Here is an 18,230-nt window from a genome sequence, read left to right as displayed (position 1 = left end):
GATAAGTTTGTCCTCGATTATGCTATCAACTGGCTGCACTAACAGGGCTGACCGAGCAGAAGCACAAACGTACATAGAGTCACATAGTCCTTCACAGCTCCTCTCTGTGTGAACACTACGCTCTGCTGTGGCACAACAGCCAGCAGCAAACACATCACATCTGTGTAGGATTATGTGTCAAAAACTTCTCCACATTCTATCCAGAACACTGAAGCCTGCAAACTACTGAGGTTTTGTCATAAACAGTATTCAGATCAGTATGACTGAACAATCTGATACACTGATAAGATGAAATACACAAACACACACACAAACACAGACAACTGGGAAATGCACATAAATATGCATGTGGAAAGCCCAGAATGTATAAATTATTGCTTGCTTTGCCCTGAAGCTATTCCAAGCAATATTTTTCCCTCAACACAGTCTGAAACCACTGAGAAATCCCTTTTACTGTATCCACTCCACTTATCAAATTGAGGGTGATAAAGTTTTGGCCTCTATTTCAATTCCCCCTTCACAGCTCTACAGACTACTACTCTGTTTTTTTTTTTTTACCTAAATCTTAAAGGAGGCATGTTTTCATCTGATATAAAATTCAGACGTTATGTCAGGTCAGTGTGATCTGTGTCTCAAGAGCTTGTCCTGATAGACTGTGAAAAAACCAGGCATTCAACCACCGCATCATCTGGTGAAAGCAGAGATCTCTGTGAGCTACCTCTATTTCCTCAGCTCACTCACCTCACTTCTGAACGTTGGGCAATTCAAGCCCAGAGGTGTCTGCAAATTCAGACAACCAGGAAAACTTTTAATCATCAAGATCACTGGGGCTGCACCAAATAGTTTGAAGCTTTGAAGCCTCATTCGAATTCCAAATCAGCATTTGAATAGACATGTCTGTTCATTCTGGTTGAACCTAGTATTTTTTCACAGCTGCAGATAACATTAGGCTGCACTAATATTCAGAAGTCATTGAATATGACATGTTGTGATTTATTTGACTGGCATTTCTCTTGCAGGATACGTATGTTGCTATAAGCCTAATACTTCGGTCACACTAGCAACACAGCAGCAGGCTACAAGTCATTTTCAATGGAAGCCGGTGACAAGGAGATACAAACTGAGTCCTGACACCTGTCGCTGTTGACAGACATGACGCACTACAATTCAAGTTAGGCTGTCCTCAACTTTTTACAACGCTCCAGTGAAGCAGGGAAGCATCGGCCAAACATATGTTCTCTTTCTAGCTATGGTACTGTGCTTTATGGTACTTTATCTTAGATAGCTGATGTTATGTTAGCTTATGCGCATTACGGTGCACACGGGATGATATGTGATGGATATGAGTGAGGCACTGAAATGTGATGTTAAAACAGGACTCAGACATTGATCAGAAGCGTAGATTTTTTTTTTTTTTTTTGACCAAATACAAACATTAGATGGCGTTCAGTTGAAGTGGTCTGTGGCAAGTACCAGACAAACAGAAGCCTGTAACTATGTAACTATGTTATCAAGCACTTTAACAACACTTAAATACTTACTGAAAGTAAGAAAAAAACAACAACAAAAAAAACTATGCTGTATCACGATGTGCTAAGTTAAATGTCAGAATACAACATTCACATCCGTCATAGGAATAAGGAAGCTGTTAAAACATGTTAAAAAATAACATTTGTAGAGAAATGTAGTTTAAATACGGTTAACATTCATAGATTGACATTCACAATAATGATAGGGAAATTTACTCGACTGTATTATCCTATAAATAGCCTGGCTGCAGTGGAAACATATCTAAGGCTGGCATTATATAATACAGAGGCTAGGAGAAATCCATTTGCTCTCTGTGGTAACTTGCCCTGCAAAATTCTCTCTTAAGATTGCCCTTAAAATTCCTCCTCGGGGTCTTTAGAGTGAATAAAGAGCATGAAAAATGAGAAAACTTGACCGGACTGCGCTCCTTACGGAGTTGGACTTGGATATAAATTATGGTGAAACTTTTTCTGCTTCAAACTTTCTCTTTCTCCATCTTTGAGTTTTATGAAACTCTGAATTGATTACATTTTCAAACCCTCAAAAAGCTCTCATTAGCGTTTGAGACTTCAGACTTCAGAAGCTTTTATAGCAGCAGCTCTGTCCGACCCCTCCTTACTCTGTTCGCCTCATAGACCAGAGAAGAAGAGAGGTGGTGGAGATAAGAAGAGGAGAGGCAGAGAGACGAAGATAAGACAGGGAAAGAAAGGGACGACGGACTCCCTTGGCATCCATTACAATCTGAACAGTGACTATCACGCTCATAATGGCCTTGGTAAGATGAAACCTGGTTAATGACTGGCTAATTAGCCTCTCCTCTGCTGTGATAAGACACTGTACGTGTGTGTGAGAGTGTGTGTTTGAAAAGACACTAAGACTGAGTTAGGTAGTATGATAGCGTGCTAAGAAAAACTTTTGTAGATACAGGATAATGAAGTAATTATCTTCAGTATATTCCAATATTTTCTACTTTTTACAGACTATTTGATGCAGTGCAATCAGTGTAAAGCCAGAAGTAAGAAAAAAAAAACATCTGTGAACATTTGGATTCAAAAGATTAGAAAACCTTATGACCTTTTTTCCCTACTTATAACACTTTTTGATTTTAATTAATTTTTACAATTTCTACTCTGAAACTTTGCACTGATGGAGGTGTACTGTAGCAATAAAGTGCTTGGTTTTTACAATAAAAATCACAAATAGGCACAATTGTTGACTGACTTTTGCCCCTACAGATGACCCAGTTTCCTGAGAAACAGGATACTGTGGCAGGACATATAACGCTGTATTCACTGCAATACCAATACTGCCCCTCTGTCACTTTTTTTTTAGTTTTGATGTTGCAGGTTCTGGTTTTTATTCTGTGTGTTTGTTGTATCTAGGTTTATGTTGGGCTGTTTGTCAAACTTATTGTGCTAAAATATTTCTATACGGTCAATTCTGAGGCATAAAGTTGCCCTTAAAATAAGGCCAAAAAAGAGAAACTGGATTGACATACAGTGTAAGAAAAAGCTCTAATTTTTAACAACTTTTCAACAGGATTAGTTGTTTTTCTTCAATACTTTATCTTTTTTTTTACTGTATAACCACAATGGCTATTAAAAGTTCCCTTTAAATCCATGTAATCTTGCAACCACATTTATTTTAGTTTCAAATCTAACTTCAATACTGATCCCAGATACAAAGAGATACAAATACCTGGAAACCTGAGAAATGTAAACCTATTTTGCTAAACAGCAGCCAGCAAAAGGGATATTGGTACTGGGATAGGGTACTGGTAAATATAATAGCGGCACTGAATAGTTCTAAAGCTGGTAAACAGACCCACTAATGTCACTTAAACAACAATTTCAATCTTGTTAACTTGAGCCAATATTTGTCACAATGAGCTACTGGTCAGACCAAGTATCAGCCCCTGATACCCTTTTCCATCAACTGGTTCTTGAACCAGTTCTGTTCAGGATTCTTGGCAGCTTGGTGCTTTCTAAAGAACCAGCCCATGTTTCCACCAGTTTTGCTCAGAACCATCGTAATCAAAGATGTGTCATCAACAGAGGGCGCAGCACAAAGCACAACAGAAGTTAGCAGGAGAAGCAAATTTGTGGATTGCACTGGTTACCTGCAAAATTTTGTTCTGCATTTAAGATATTTGTTTTTTTTAAACATGTATAAATCAAATATTAATGATCCAAAGACATGCTCTTTTCTTCCAGCAATTTTGCTCTGAATGTCTAGAATTAGGTTCAGGAAAAGAACCAGTTCCATGTTGGTGGAAAAGGGGTATGACTGCACTGAACTGAGCACTAATACATTTTATACAGAGACCTTTCTGGGACCACATGGTGGAAAAATAACTGTACAAATCCATGTGGACAATCTTGCAATTCATGCCTTTGTCATTAATGCTTGGGATTTAAGCTATTATTTTTCTCATTTTGACAGTATAACTTGTGACAACACAAGGTTAAAGGGTCTGACTGTTTGCAGTTGTAATTGGTTTTGTTCAAAAATTACAGATTGGAATTTTATGACTGATCTTTATATTTGGAAGGATAAGATTAACTATTATAAACCAAAGAAAGCTGTTCCTTGTTGCATAGCAACAATAAACATTTAGGTAGTAGACTGAAGGGATGTAAACAGAGTGTGATCAAGCTTCATTGTAAATATGGATTGTTGATCTGAGGGCAGGGATTACAAAACAGTTTGCATGGATTTACACATCAAAGTTTATACTACCATGTGACACCAGAAGGGCTCCGTAATTTTTATGACTTCTAAATTCTCTTGGTCTCTCTTTAATATGAAGTCTGCTTTCCTCCTCTTCCTCTTAGTTCAGTGTGACCAACCTTCTCTAGCAGGTGTAGAGGTTCTGCACACGAGCCACTTGACCTGTGTGTGTGGGTTTAAGTCTGACAGGACCACAAACTGTGGCTACAACTCAGCCCACCAACCTTCCTGTGGTGTGTGTGTGATTTATGACACTCTGGACCACACAGGCACGCACGCATGCACACACACACACACACGCGCACACACTCACACATTCAAACCACAGGCAGTGAAGGTCAAAGCCTTCACAGGTCCCTCTCTCTTTAACATTATTTAAAAGCTTGCAGCTGCCTGTCTAACTTCATTGTTTCCTTTTCCTCCTTCTGTCTCTGTTTCTTGCACGCACGCACGCACGCACGCACGCACACAGGCACGCATGCACGCACGCACGCACGCACACACGCACACACGCACACACGCACACACACACACACACACACACACACACAGAGCCTCTCCCTGCCCATGCCGCCATGCCAGTCGCAGAGTAACAAATGCGTTTGGGCTTCCTTCCAGGTGCTTGGCCGACTGATGTATCTCTTAAAAGCTTCCGTTGCCAAGGAAGAGCCACTCTTCAAACTCTCTCTTCTATCTCAGTTTGTTTCCTGCTCTCTGTAATCACCATAGCATGTAATGCTGAGTCCTACTTACCAGAAATTTCACACTCTCTACAGCACACCAAGGGCACGTATGACAGGTTTCACAGGGTACTCGATTCGACTGTGCTTGTCCGACTCACCTCAGTGCCACCCAGCTGCCCAAAGTATGATTTTCAGTTACCAAATCGCACATTCCAAATCTGTTATCTAACAAGTTCCTAAAAAACACTTACACAAAACAACTTCTGTTCAAATGGCATCTATTTACCCATGGACAAAAATCTTACATCACTTGCTGAGCTCGGGTAGGAATTTAAGAGACTGAGGCCTTCCCCTCTTCTGAGTAGCCCAACTTCAGTCAGACCTGCACAGTCACTCCTCGTTGTCAGACTGAAAACTGGCTCCACAGTCACATAATTATTTTATTGTCATTCGGGCACTCTTGAGTTTTGTTTGTGTGAAATCTTTTGGTCTTCCAGGCATTTAGGCTTATACAGTTGGACTCACTTAAAATCACAAAGGATTGGAACACTAGCTAAGTGCCTAAAATTTAAATGTCACAACGATTATTTTCCAGAGGGAACCACTTGCCTCTCTAATTACCCGTTCAGCCTCTGAAAACGACAGCCCCAGAGATTTATTTGCTCTCAGGGCTGAACTTTGAACAGGTGAGAATATTAAGATTAAAAAGTGAGGCTGATGATGAATGTCAAAAACAATATCAGCGTGACTGCAGTCACAGTTTTTCTATGCAAGTGGAGGTGAGGTCTTACCTGACAGAGAGGGTAAAATCCCCCGGATTGCTCTTGCTGGGCCGGGCCAGGAAACTGCCGTGGACGCCCCGGGTCAACAGGAGCTGCTCTGCCTCGATTCCGGTGATGTTGGGGTGGAACCACCTGAACAGCAGAGAAAAACAGGGCACAATAGAGTGGCATGGTAAACACCAAAACGATCCATTTGTCCAGGAGAATGTATGCAATCTGTGTTGACCACCAGCTTCCTTTCCTATAGGGACAAAACAGACCCCAACAGAAAAGATCTACTGAGTTCAAATTTGTATATCATTTCCATTATATTATGTCAGTTTTACAAATATTTTACATTTAACTGTCAGACACAACAGTCCATTTCAGTCAAAATGTCTGTTCTGCAGTCACGCTGACTATGAGAGCCTGCAGTGTTTCAGCTTTAACCACTCAGCTCTACATTTCAGAGTGCTATTAATGTACAGACCTGTAGGAGTGTTTTGACATATTTCATATGCAGCGGTCGTGACAGAAGAAATGTGTAATGTTCCATTTGTATGGTTAAGAACTAGCTTTATGTCGGTGGAGACAAACATTGGGTAACCTGATGAAAGGTTAATGTAGAAGAAAATACTATAAAGAGTCAATATGGCCACAAGTATTTAGACAGTAGCACTTTTTCTATTTGTTTGGCTCTGTTCTCGAAATGCAATATTAACGGTAAGGTTTAAGTACTACTACTACTGCTACTTTCAGCTTCAATTTCAGGATGTTGACATTGAAGATGAGCCAGCACTATAGGATCTGTGTCTCATTTATTCATCTCATTGTCATTTGCAAAAACAGATGTGCAGCTGTAGGATTGTTAAGCGTAGCTGAATAAACAGACTCCTGCTGAGAAAGGACTTAACCGGCCTATGCATGTTAGGTTCAATAAGTGTACCCCAGTCAAATCATCCTGACACTGGCGTTTTCAAAGAACAAACTAACAGCTAAGATGACTTAACAATGTCTCAGCTCCTCGTCCTCTGGCAGTTGGATCAGATCAGCTCAGGTGGAAAAATAACTGGTTCAAGGTACAATACAAAATTACCCCTGCTAGTTTAAAGAAAAGTTAAACTGGGATTCGTGCTCCAATGACCAACAAAAATTGTCAGCAGTGTTAAAAAAAATTCTTAATTTGGGCACAGCTGCCATTCATAAGTCAAGTTTAATCGACAGACAGATCGTAGACAGATGTTTAAGGGTTATTTATATGAGGTGAGTGATGGCAATAAAAGGGTATGAGCATGGTACTAGACATGTATCAGGCAGTGGCGGTTGCATTTAATCTTCTCTAACACAACACCAGGAGCACAGAAATGTGAGATCTGGCCACAGAGAGAATAAGAAACAGATTAAACATCAGTCATTTCAAGTTATGAATATTACACTTAATTATTTTCTTTGTAATACAACTATGGTATATTTTTTTAGTTTCAACAATATCATCATTTACCAAGAATTTGAAAACCATTAAATGTACCTCACTTAAAGAAATGATATCTCAAGTCTCACATTAGTTGCCTGCTGGTGTCTGTAGTTTGTTCATTGACACATTAGAGTAAAATTACACTAATAAGTAAGACAAACTACTGTAAGTTAAACAGTAGTAGTCTGACTAACGCTCTATTTCAAAACTCAGCTGTATGAAAAAGACAACTTTCAGCACATCTGGAAGCAACAGTATTTGCTGAAAATTACATTCCATCTTATTTATGTTCTTATTCTTAAAGATTTATTCACAGACGGTTCAGAGGTTCAAAACAAAATCTGCAATTATGACTCCAGTGGTGCATTAGTTAGGTCTGTCACAATAATTACATAATCCAGTTACTGAGATCAGCAAAAGTGACTAAAGCTGTGTCCATACAGTACTGTGCAAAAGTCTTAAGCCACCATAGATTTGTTGTTTTAGCAAAGTTGCAATGAGGATATACATATGTGTGTGTGTGTGTGTGTGTGTGTGTGTGTGTGTGTGTGTGTGTGTGTATGTGTCTTTAAGATACAAACAAAGAATACGGAAAATAATGTACAATGCATCAAAACACAAAAGTAAAAAGATTTAGAGAAAAAGTGGTTTAAAGTGGTCCAAGACTTTTGCACAGTACTGTATTTTGTACAATATTGCTCTTATGTTTATTTTCTAAATGAGAAGCTCACCACCAATTTAGCCAACAAATTGCCAGAATTTACAGCAGGGCTTTCCAAAAAATGTAGAGACTTGGGCACAGCACCTACAAGCTTTTTCAGAAAACCTAAGCTGAAAGTACAAAAAAAAAAGTTATGGTGAGACACTTTTTGCAATCATTTCTGTTGCACTGTTAAGTTGCACTGCTTCTGCCCTCTCCTTTGCTCTTCATGTCTGAGTGTCACATCCTGCATTTTGATGTCTGAATATTCTTATGGATTAAATGGTCATTTGTCTTTTAAAGGGTGTACTTGCATTATTAGATTATATTGTCATTATATCAGCGGTATAAAAAGGTCTTAAAATGACTGTCAATGAACTGACTGAACAATGTATAAACAATATATCAACAATAGTTATTGTGACAGGCCTAGTATTATTTATAGTGCACTTGTTTCTTTGAATTAAACCACACATTTGTATGTCCTGCCCTGGTTTGAAATGAAAGAACACTCAGGTTTACAGTACTGCAAAGCCAAAGCTAATGATTACATGTTACTTCCTCTGTTGCTAAACACTTCAGGCAAATATTTATCCTATCCACTTCTCAGGTATGTCAACCGATTATCTGTGTTGTGCACTCTTACTGGAGTGTTTGACGCTGCCACCTATCCAAACCAAATTCACTATTCACAAACAGCTTTAAGACATAAACCCAGCACATCCAAACACTGTGACTAGCACTAACATGCTGGAGTGTTGAGTACAAACTGTGTTTCATGAGTGAAGGACTACATTAATCTCAAAGAAGCAGCGAGTAGGTACGGCAGCAATGCCTCAACGAATGGCTGTACGTCAGCTGTGTGGATTTAAAGCTCATGTTTAAGCAGGGATCGTTGGGTTAAACCTCTCTAACTACTGTGTGCCATTGCTGGCTAATCCAATGCACCATTAGCCATCCACAGTCTCATTTGTTTGTCAAAGAAGTGGGTTTTAAAAGTGCATGTATACAGTACGTGGTATAATGTCAATTAGTGGTGACACAAAAAATGTGCCATAATTCATGTGTTGTAAGCACCACTACAGCTATGCAACTCTGTTTTTTATGCACTGCCTCTCATTGTTATACTGGGATTTCTTAAATGTAAGTCATAAACACATTTGAGTCTTTAAGTTATTTTATACAGAAAGGAATAATCAGGCAACCACAGCTGCAGTAGTTTGAGACAAATGATCAAATGGGTTGTGTGAAATGAATTAGTTCCAGCCATTTGTAAAACCGCAGGTCAACCTAGAGAAAACAAATCAATAATGATAGTGATAGTGATAATTAACTGTTTTGGTCATTTATTGATTAAAACTATATAAACATTGTTTGTTTCAGCCCCTCAAATCTCACAATTTAAATAACTATTTGATTTGGAAAAAGATCTATAGATTAAAGGAAAAAAACTTGTGTGTGGGTTTTTAATGATAGTATTTAAACAACTAAACCCATGCATAACAGTAGTCCACTGTCCAACACTTTTTCTATGCAACTCAGAGAGTATTTCACTTAAAACTAAAACTGCCTTTCACAGAACACTAAAACTTTAAAGACAACTCTCCAGGACTAAACCAGCTGGTAGCTGGCAAGTATTCTTGCTACTCACAGATCATTGACGACAGAGCTTGACTACAGAATCAAATCTGGCTCCTCAAGATCATCATTTACTGTTGCATCATATTTGACTATGATATCCAGATAATTTCAAAAGTAAGCTAAATATAAATACTTCTACCTTATCTTTTCATTGTTTAAGACAGGCTTTTGACAAAAAATATTTTTCAATTGACAACTTGTCACTTATTTTTTCCAAGACACATGTTGAATCACTGCTGTATAAAATCCATTCCATCATAGGAAGTTATAAGCCAGACATTTAGACATATTATGAAAGGCAGTAGATTATTTCCTGTAGGCTCTCCGTCCTACTAGCACACAGAGAATCTGCAATTTAAAAACATTTACCTAAATAGATTTTAAACTGCTGTCACAACACTTTGTGTATATATCTATTATTTGTTTGGAGTAATGGAAATTTGGGGGAAAAAAAGGGACCATCTTGCAATGGGATCACTCCAGTTTCTCTTGTAACTTTTTTTCAAAATATCTGTTACTTATTCAGTTCCTCTTTAAACTTGGTGCAGACTAAATTTTGAGCTACAAGTTCTACTCAGACAGAGGAGGACAGTAATATTGCATAATTGCATTGCATCAGCTAAAGGGCTTAAGTAGGTGCCTCCATCAGGATGTTGTATTTCTATCACTGCCGAACGAAGCTGATCGCATCTGGTTATTTGTCCAGTGGGAAAGGGGTTTTACACACGTGTAAAGTTTTATTCTGCATATTGTGATGCTATCGCAGTGACAAAATCTGTCCACAGACAAAGTCACTACTGTGGTGGTTCCTGCAAAAATAGGTGTTTCCAGGACCACATTTTGCCATGATGACACACACACAAACACAAACACACTCACACGCACGCACACACACACACACACACACACACACACACACACACACACTCACGCACACACACACAGACTATCAAGGTGAAAAAAAAAACAGTCACCACTAGATGAATTTAAAATTTTTCCTCTAGATTATTCAAAAACTAGAACAACCTCTATTTTTAGCCCTTGACATGTCTTTGGCAAGATAATGCTTGTAAATGACAATGATTCAACAAGGATGGGAAAACAGACTTTTTTTGAGAATGACATATAGACAGAATGAGTCATGGAAATAGTGCATTTCACATCCTAAATCATAGCCTTTCACCACCAGCCCGCGCACATTACAAAGGCTTATTATTGATTAATATAACCCAGTGGAGAGCAGGCAGATGGTGATACAAGAGCGCCTTCATGAAGCTCATGCTGAGGAGATAATATCTGAGCGCTTCAACAGTAGGCGAGCATTTAGGCGCTTCTGTTTTTGTACACTGTATGACACAAACTCATGACAGTAAGATAAAAATAAGACTCATGTGTCAGCTCAGCAGATCTTGTGTCACTTCAGAGTGGCGAATACAAAGCAGAGTACTGTTGTGGTCACTAAGGTCTGAATCTCAGTTCACATTTTGTGACACAATTTAATAATTTATTCAATAGCTCATATAACCACAAAAACCTAAATACAATCACTGCGTAATAAGGATATCTGGGCCTGACATTCTTATTGCCGACTGTTGGAATTTCTGTTCGTCAGAACGACTTAAAAATTCAGATCAAATGAACCGTGAGTGACATTTACTAAAACTAAATCGAAAAGGCTTGAAATTGCTTTTTGGGAGCTAAATGTAAATGTCAGACGTGTGCGCTTTTATAGACGAAGCAACCGTCACCATTTTGCATTCAACAGATGAATCTAAGTGACACTGACTGCTTGTCAATCACAAAGCTGCCTGACCTGTTTTGACGATGACATGCGAGGAAACACGAGAGGAGTGAAAGAGGAGACAGGTGAAGCAAGAGACAGACACTGCAGGAGTCAGTAATGATGCTACATGTGTGATGGGCTTTGTACAGAAGGGAATGACACATGATATATTTTAGAATTTAGACCAATGCAGCGCACTACATCTCTCCACTGAGGTCATCGAGGTCATCCTTTATTATAGGAGGAACCACAGGACTAAAACATTCTGAAATAAAATGCCAAAATATGTTAAATCTAGATACAAATATCAGTCCAGCCTGCATGAACAGAGAGTCTTGACTGGACTGGTCCAGCTTACGACAGACGGACCACAACAGACCAGCCCAGACATCTGACCCAGACTGCACCTGACCCCCTTATCCTCACTGGGGGGCGAACCCGATCTGCTGCGCTTTCCCTCATTCCACAAGCCCCGCGAAGCAGATTATAGGAGGAACTTTACAAATAATAAACACTGACCGATTACAAAGGGATTAGTCTTAAAAACATGTATGAGTGGAGGGTGAATTGGACAAGGCCCTCCCTCCGACATCAGAAATATTTCTGGAAGTCTGGCCTGGAGGCTGGCCTATTGAGCTTAGGACAGAAATATGTAAACAGACAGGAAATGACTCAATGGGATGGAGAGAAAGTGTTAAATGTATTATCCACTGCACTGAAAGTGAGTCCATAGGAGATTTATTCTCACCAAAATGCAATTACATCTCTAGGCTAGAAAATACGAAGCAGTGCATTCTGAGAACATTATGGCTAGTATTCTTTTTTTTTTTCCTGTTTTCCATGGTTTATCATATATTTTGTCACACTGTTTATTCTGTTTTATTATCATTTATTTGTTTCAAATAAAATCTGAATGTCAAGAAAAAGTTTTGCGTAGATGTGGACCACCTGAGTTGGCATCGGATGTCAATACAATGTGAGAAATAGACATTTGTGCATGTACTGCCTGTGCATGTACAAATGGCAAAATAAACTTGGACATTACTCCTGTTAAATTATAGTAAGAATAAAAATCAGGTCAACAATACTTTAAATGTCTAATAATGTTACAATTTAACGTTGTGTGGAGGTTGACATTATGATGTTTTGCAGATGTTGGATTTTGTTCTCCATACCTTATCACGCAATGTTATTATTCTACATCAAAATGACATCGGCATGAGACATTTAAAAGACAAGATTTTGGTGACTTAACTACACAATTTAATGCCAAAAAATATCAACACCACCTGTCATCAGAATTGTACACCAAGTTGATGTTGGCATTAAACTTTGGGCTGATGTTACATTTTGGTCACCTGATGCCACAACCTAAATTCAACCAGATATCAATGTCTAACAATGTTGGCAGCCCTTGGGATGACTAAATCAAATATCCATATCCATGTCTTACCAACTATATGTAGGGCTGGATATTTATTTTATTTTGAGAGCTGACACCATACATTGAGTTTTGATGCCTTTGAGGATGGTAAACGTCTTTCTACAAACCCATATAACAAGAGAAGCCATAGATATCAAATGTTAAATGTTATTTAATGACATTCAGCCCTTACTAAATAAAGTATAAAGTTGGCAAAATTATGATGAAATCAGAAACTGAGAAAAGCATTACAGTCCAACTGCAAATTAATTTGTAATTTGAAGCCAATACCAATATGGACATTTGGGAGTTTAAAAGAAATGTAATGATTCTGTATTTGCTATTTTTTCATTAACACATAACATGATCAAACATATATGATAAAGACCCCCCTGGAAAAACTTTTTGGAGAATTCCAATTATTTTACAGTTGTGATCAAACTTTTCAGTGGTCTTCAGTGGAAGAACTATGGGATGGCATCACTGTTCTGTGTAACTTACCAGTTGACATATACACACATACCAATATATCTGTAACATCCTAAGATGAAATCAAACCATCATGCCAGCTCAGGGTAGTTTTCAATACTCAATGCTATGTACACTATTTATATATTTTATACCTGTAAAATGAGGTATTTCATTATCTTTATTTGACTATATATATTTTTCCACCTGTCACAGCCCTTTCACTACAATAAAATTCAAACTGTCCACTACATTTAGGTAACTGTACTGAGGAGCCATTGACAAGTCATGGGTGTCAGCTGGTGGACAGATTACTCTGGTATTGTTTTTAATCCTACCCAGATTCATAAGGAAAAATAATAACAGTGGGGCAAAAATGCCTTATGTCACTAATCCATATCTAATCCATCATCACAGCGCTGCTGTCACTCGTCAAACTTTCAAAACAATGGAGATGGGCTGGAACCAGGCGTAAACACTGGACCAATGCTTCAAAAACACAATAGCAGCAACTAGTGCACAACTGTTCACCTTGTCAGGTTTGCAGACAGCTGAAGGCAGGGGGGGCACCTTCCCCTGAGTGTCTTGGCACACAACTCTTTCAGCCTTCTTAACAACTAGAGCATACTCTGAGCCCTTTTGTAACCAAACATCCTGAAACGCCCACCTTTACAGCAACACGCACACATCAATGTACAGTGACAAAATACATGCATATGCACAAACACTTCTGCAAAGCCAGGTCTCCACATGCTCTTCAGAGTTCACTTTTCATCCTTCAGCGCTGGATTCTGTGCATTAAAATAAGCAAACTACCGCAGGATTAAAAGGGAATTATTAACGATAAAAGGAGGAGTTAAAATGAATTTGAGGGTTGTCCGAAAGCAGAAAATATGCTGAAGTTGAATGGGATCGTTCCTGCCCTACCTCACCATTCTGGTCGAAGCCTGCCACAGCCCCTTGCTTCAGCAGCCTCTGAGTTTAGTAATCCAGCACTGGGCACTGTTACACAAGAGAGGGCGGGAGGGAGCGAGAGAGATATAGAGACGAAAGGCGGAGGGTGGCGATGGTGGGGGGGGTGCTTGTAAAAGTGTTACTGGGTTAGATAGAGTGAGACAGAGACAGTGAGAGAACGACGGGGAGGCGGGGGGATTGCTTTGTAAGAGTGTTAGAGAAAGAGAGTGAGAGAAAGACAGAGAGTGTGTACAGGAGGGAGAGCGAGGGGGCGGGGGCCTGTTAATCTGGGATTTGGACGAGCGTGAGCAGGCCTGATACCAGCACCCGTCAGTGCTATCAGTCGTCCCCTGCATTCCCTCCTTTCCCACCTCAGACCAATGTGACAGGCGCTGGCAGACTGGTCCAAACCACCCTCTGCACTCTTCCCTCAGCCTCACCTTCTCTCCCCTTTCGTACCCTAGGAGGTAAGCGGCTGGTTGATGGCTCCAAAGCCAACAATGCAACCCTAGAGTTAACAGAGCTTTCTCTGGCTGTAACACAGAGCAGGCCAAGCCAGATACAAGGTCCCTGCTATCTTGTCTGAGGCTAAATGCAACAGCTGTGTTGCCCGTGCCTGGAGATTACACCAAATCGTGCGCGGCGTAGTTACACCGGATCATAGTTAGACCTCGCCAAGCTAAACCCCCCAATCCAGCCAATTCAGCAGTATGCCATTAGGCTATTAATTTTGCAGGGCTGGGTTAGTCAGCTTTGTAGATGAGTTAGAAAATAAATGCAGAGAACAAAGGTTTGGCAATGTCAGACTGCAGCATAATGTCTACTGACCTTACAAAAACCTCTGGATTTTGCACCTATCTCAAAGAACAGGTTCAGTTTGATTTGACCTACTTTTATCTTACATGTGATTTAAGTTAAATATGGTCTGCATTACAGTTTCATTCATGGTCTCATTGATCATATCTTTTCATAAATTATCTGACAAATATTAGTTAATACAGATCATTCTCGGGCTGTACTCAGAATTAAGTCAGTCCAATCAGATTTGGCTGTTATATACAAATATTCAGTGATTTGTTTTGTTTCTCCATATAAAGTTTTACAATTTGAACAGGCTCAGCGCAACGTTCAATGTGACAGTGGCATTCATGTGATATAGTAAATAAGCTAATGGCAGTAACGACAGGTCACAAATGCACAACAACATTTTTTGCAGGCACAAGACGTCAACTAAAAGCCAGCGAATGTATAATATTAGGTTGCTCTAAGCTGTAAATTCACCACCTCTAAAGCGGAAGAGAGAGGATAATGTTTTCTGTGAGCATGACAGTGCAGAGTGACTCTTCCTCTGTGCTGCTGCATCGCATGTACTGCAGCCTCTACTAAAGACTAGCATGGCAATCTAGAGCGCTTACTCTGCAGTAAAGCCTTGGGACCAAAAAGTCCATAGAAGCACAGCGCAAAGCACACTGAGTTGCAAAAAAATACCCCACAAAACAAGAATCCTTGACTGGAAGCTATCTAAGTAGTCTAAGGGGTCTCCAACTGAAGATCAGAATCTCAGACTTTCCTTATTTTTTTACCTTGAAAATAAAAATCCATCCCATAGTTCATTGTAGTGCTAGAGGAAAAGTCAGACAAACAAAGTCATGCCCTGGGGACCAGGAATGTGTGTACAAAATTTCATGGCAGTCTATGTGATAGTGTCAGTCTGGTCGGGTGGACTGACTGACAGACTAACAGACTGAAACTAGCATGCTAAAAATATCTAGCAGCCTTTAACTGAGTTTGTGCCCAGGGCAAACTGCTACTGAGGCTTCAACAACAGGTCAAACCACAATGTTTTCGCTCTAAATTGACCTTAATAAACTGGGCCAGATATGAAAGTGCAGGTCCAGCTTCCTAAATGCATGTTATAATTGTTAAATCCCTTCACAACTAGCAGCAGACAACAAATGTTCCATGTTACTACATTTTGGCGAAATACGTCTTCTGTGAAGACCACACACTTGTTTGTTGCTCTGATTCAAGCACTGTCCTTTTCGTAGCAGGCAGATCAAACAAAGACATTTTATTTTCAATTATGAAACCTATTTTCCCCAAAATGTCGCTTATGCAATCCTGGCTGCAAGGCTCTTGATAGATTTCTTGGAAGCCTTTTGGTGAGATTTGCAGTGAAACCATTATTTTGGGATCTGGTGTCTGTGTTGTCAAAGCGCAGGACAAAATGTATTTGCCCTTTCTCTGTCAGTGTGTGTTGCTGTGTTTAATGATTAACTTTAAGGCCATCACTCACCAAGAAATGCTTGTAGAAACAGACCTGGTTATGGAGAGGAAGTGATACAGAATACTGAGCTGCTCATTTACTTGCTGATGTTCAAAATACCCCCCCCCCCCCCCCAAAAAAAAAAAAACTTGATAAAATTACTCTTAGCTGCAAAGTAGGATGCCAATTCAGTATTATATTCGAGAGGGTACAATTAACCCTAAGGGTTGGATAATTGCACTGACATGCTATTAATTTTTACACATTCAGTTAAGACATTATTGCCACACTCACTTTTCGGGAATGGTTGGTTTGATATGAATAAAATTACTGAACCTGCCCGGTGTGTTTAGAGACCAGTTAAAAATTAATGCATCAGTGGCAAAATATCTCTCTTTGAGTGAAGTGCTTTGTTTTGCCACCTTGTCTTGTACTAAACCTAACTACCCAGGAATACTGAGAACTTTTCATGTGTCTATAGGCCTCTTTCTTCATACTTAGAGTAATGCTGATCACCTGGTATTAAATAATCTGTCAGAACATTAAAATAGCATTGTACAGATCTGCAGCATCAAGCAAGGCAACACCCCTATTGGGTGATAGGTCTGAAAAGTTATGTGTAGCCTTTTAATTTAACTAAAAAGATTTCTCTGTGTAAACCGTTGATTTGAGTCACTGTCTATGTCCATATCCTCTCCCTCCCTCCTCTCCTCAGATCATGCCTGCTGGAGCAGGAGTGAGTCAGGGCTTTCCAAGAATAGGATTCGCTTTGACAACCATCAGGCACCCTATTTCCCTGCATCTGGCCTTGGGTAGTGAGAGAAAGAGACAGAGACGAGACAAAGAGAACCAGATTTCGAATAGCCTGCTTTTATCTGACGAGCCGTCGACAGGAAAGGAGACAACAAAGTAGATGTGCTGTGGGAGAGACTGAGGCAGCTGGGAGCTGCAGGTTAGGCCTCAGGCTGGTCGAGGGGAAACAGGCCCAGTGTGCATCCAGCCACCATTCTATCCTCTTACATAATGTCTCAAGTTCAATATAGCTCTGGTTGGCTATTTAAAGCGCGCCTGTCTAGGCCCACTGACAAAAAGGTGATATACTTAGTAGCCACAGCGCAGCATGAAAGCCTCTGCAGGGGCTATATTGGTCACAGACAAGCCCAGGGTGTGGATTTTGGTAATGTCGCAGATATTTAAAGCCCAGCTGATGATCCGGGGTATTTACATGAGGTGCAAACCTTGCACACCCACTGTCACTGGATGCTTCTCCTCTCTGTGTAGCACCAGGCAGTCAGCTTAGCAGAATTGGCTTAATGACCAACTTAGGCTGCGCACATGCATGCAGTTTGTTTTTCACACTTGCATATGTGTAACTCAACAGAGGTTGACTAACTGATTGGTGAAAATGCTGGTGCTGATTATGACAAACAGTAGAAAGGTTTCAGGATAGTTAGGCAGTTCTTAAATCATGCATTAACAACTCATTTCACAGGGTATTCATAGTTTAGGGTTTTTAGTATTTACTAGTGTAAACAATACTTGTCAAACACAGTAAAAGTGGTTACGGACATTAATGGTTAATAAATAACTACTAGGTTTATTCACAAACACATCCAACATTTTTTAGCAGACAACATGGAAATCAAACTTTCTACAAACTAGTTAATACACACCAGACATCTTGCCTCAAACAAACTGAGAACACAGAGTGATCACTCAAAAACGTTCAGCATTTTGACTCCACAACACAGCCCTCTTTGCAATTTTGTTTGTGCAAAATTTATCAGGGAGAAAGAGATTAGCATAAGTGAATAATC

General features: G+C 39.7%; 1 protein-coding gene across 3 annotated transcripts in view; it reads right to left on the bottom strand.

The window, feature by feature from the left end:
* ptpn11b (protein tyrosine phosphatase non-receptor type 11b) overlaps positions 1–18,230 on the bottom strand; it is a 45,669-nt gene that overhangs the window by 21,064 nt on the left and 6,375 nt on the right. For 2 of the 3 annotated variants that reach the window (XM_042491696.1, XM_042491697.1), the window contains exon 2: positions 5,735–5,857. In XM_042491696.1, the coding sequence (XP_042347630.1) occupies positions 5,735–5,857 (123 nt within the window). Of the gene's footprint in view, positions 1–5,734; positions 5,858–14,120; positions 14,185–18,230 lie in introns of those variants that run through there. The other variant, XM_042491698.1, reaches the window with a different exon arrangement.

This window comes from Plectropomus leopardus, chromosome 8, assembly GCF_008729295.1.
Source record: "Plectropomus leopardus isolate mb chromosome 8, YSFRI_Pleo_2.0, whole genome shotgun sequence".
Taxonomy (NCBI): domain Eukaryota; kingdom Metazoa; phylum Chordata; class Actinopteri; order Perciformes; family Serranidae; genus Plectropomus; species Plectropomus leopardus.
This window is presented reverse-complemented; position numbering and strand designations above follow the sequence as displayed.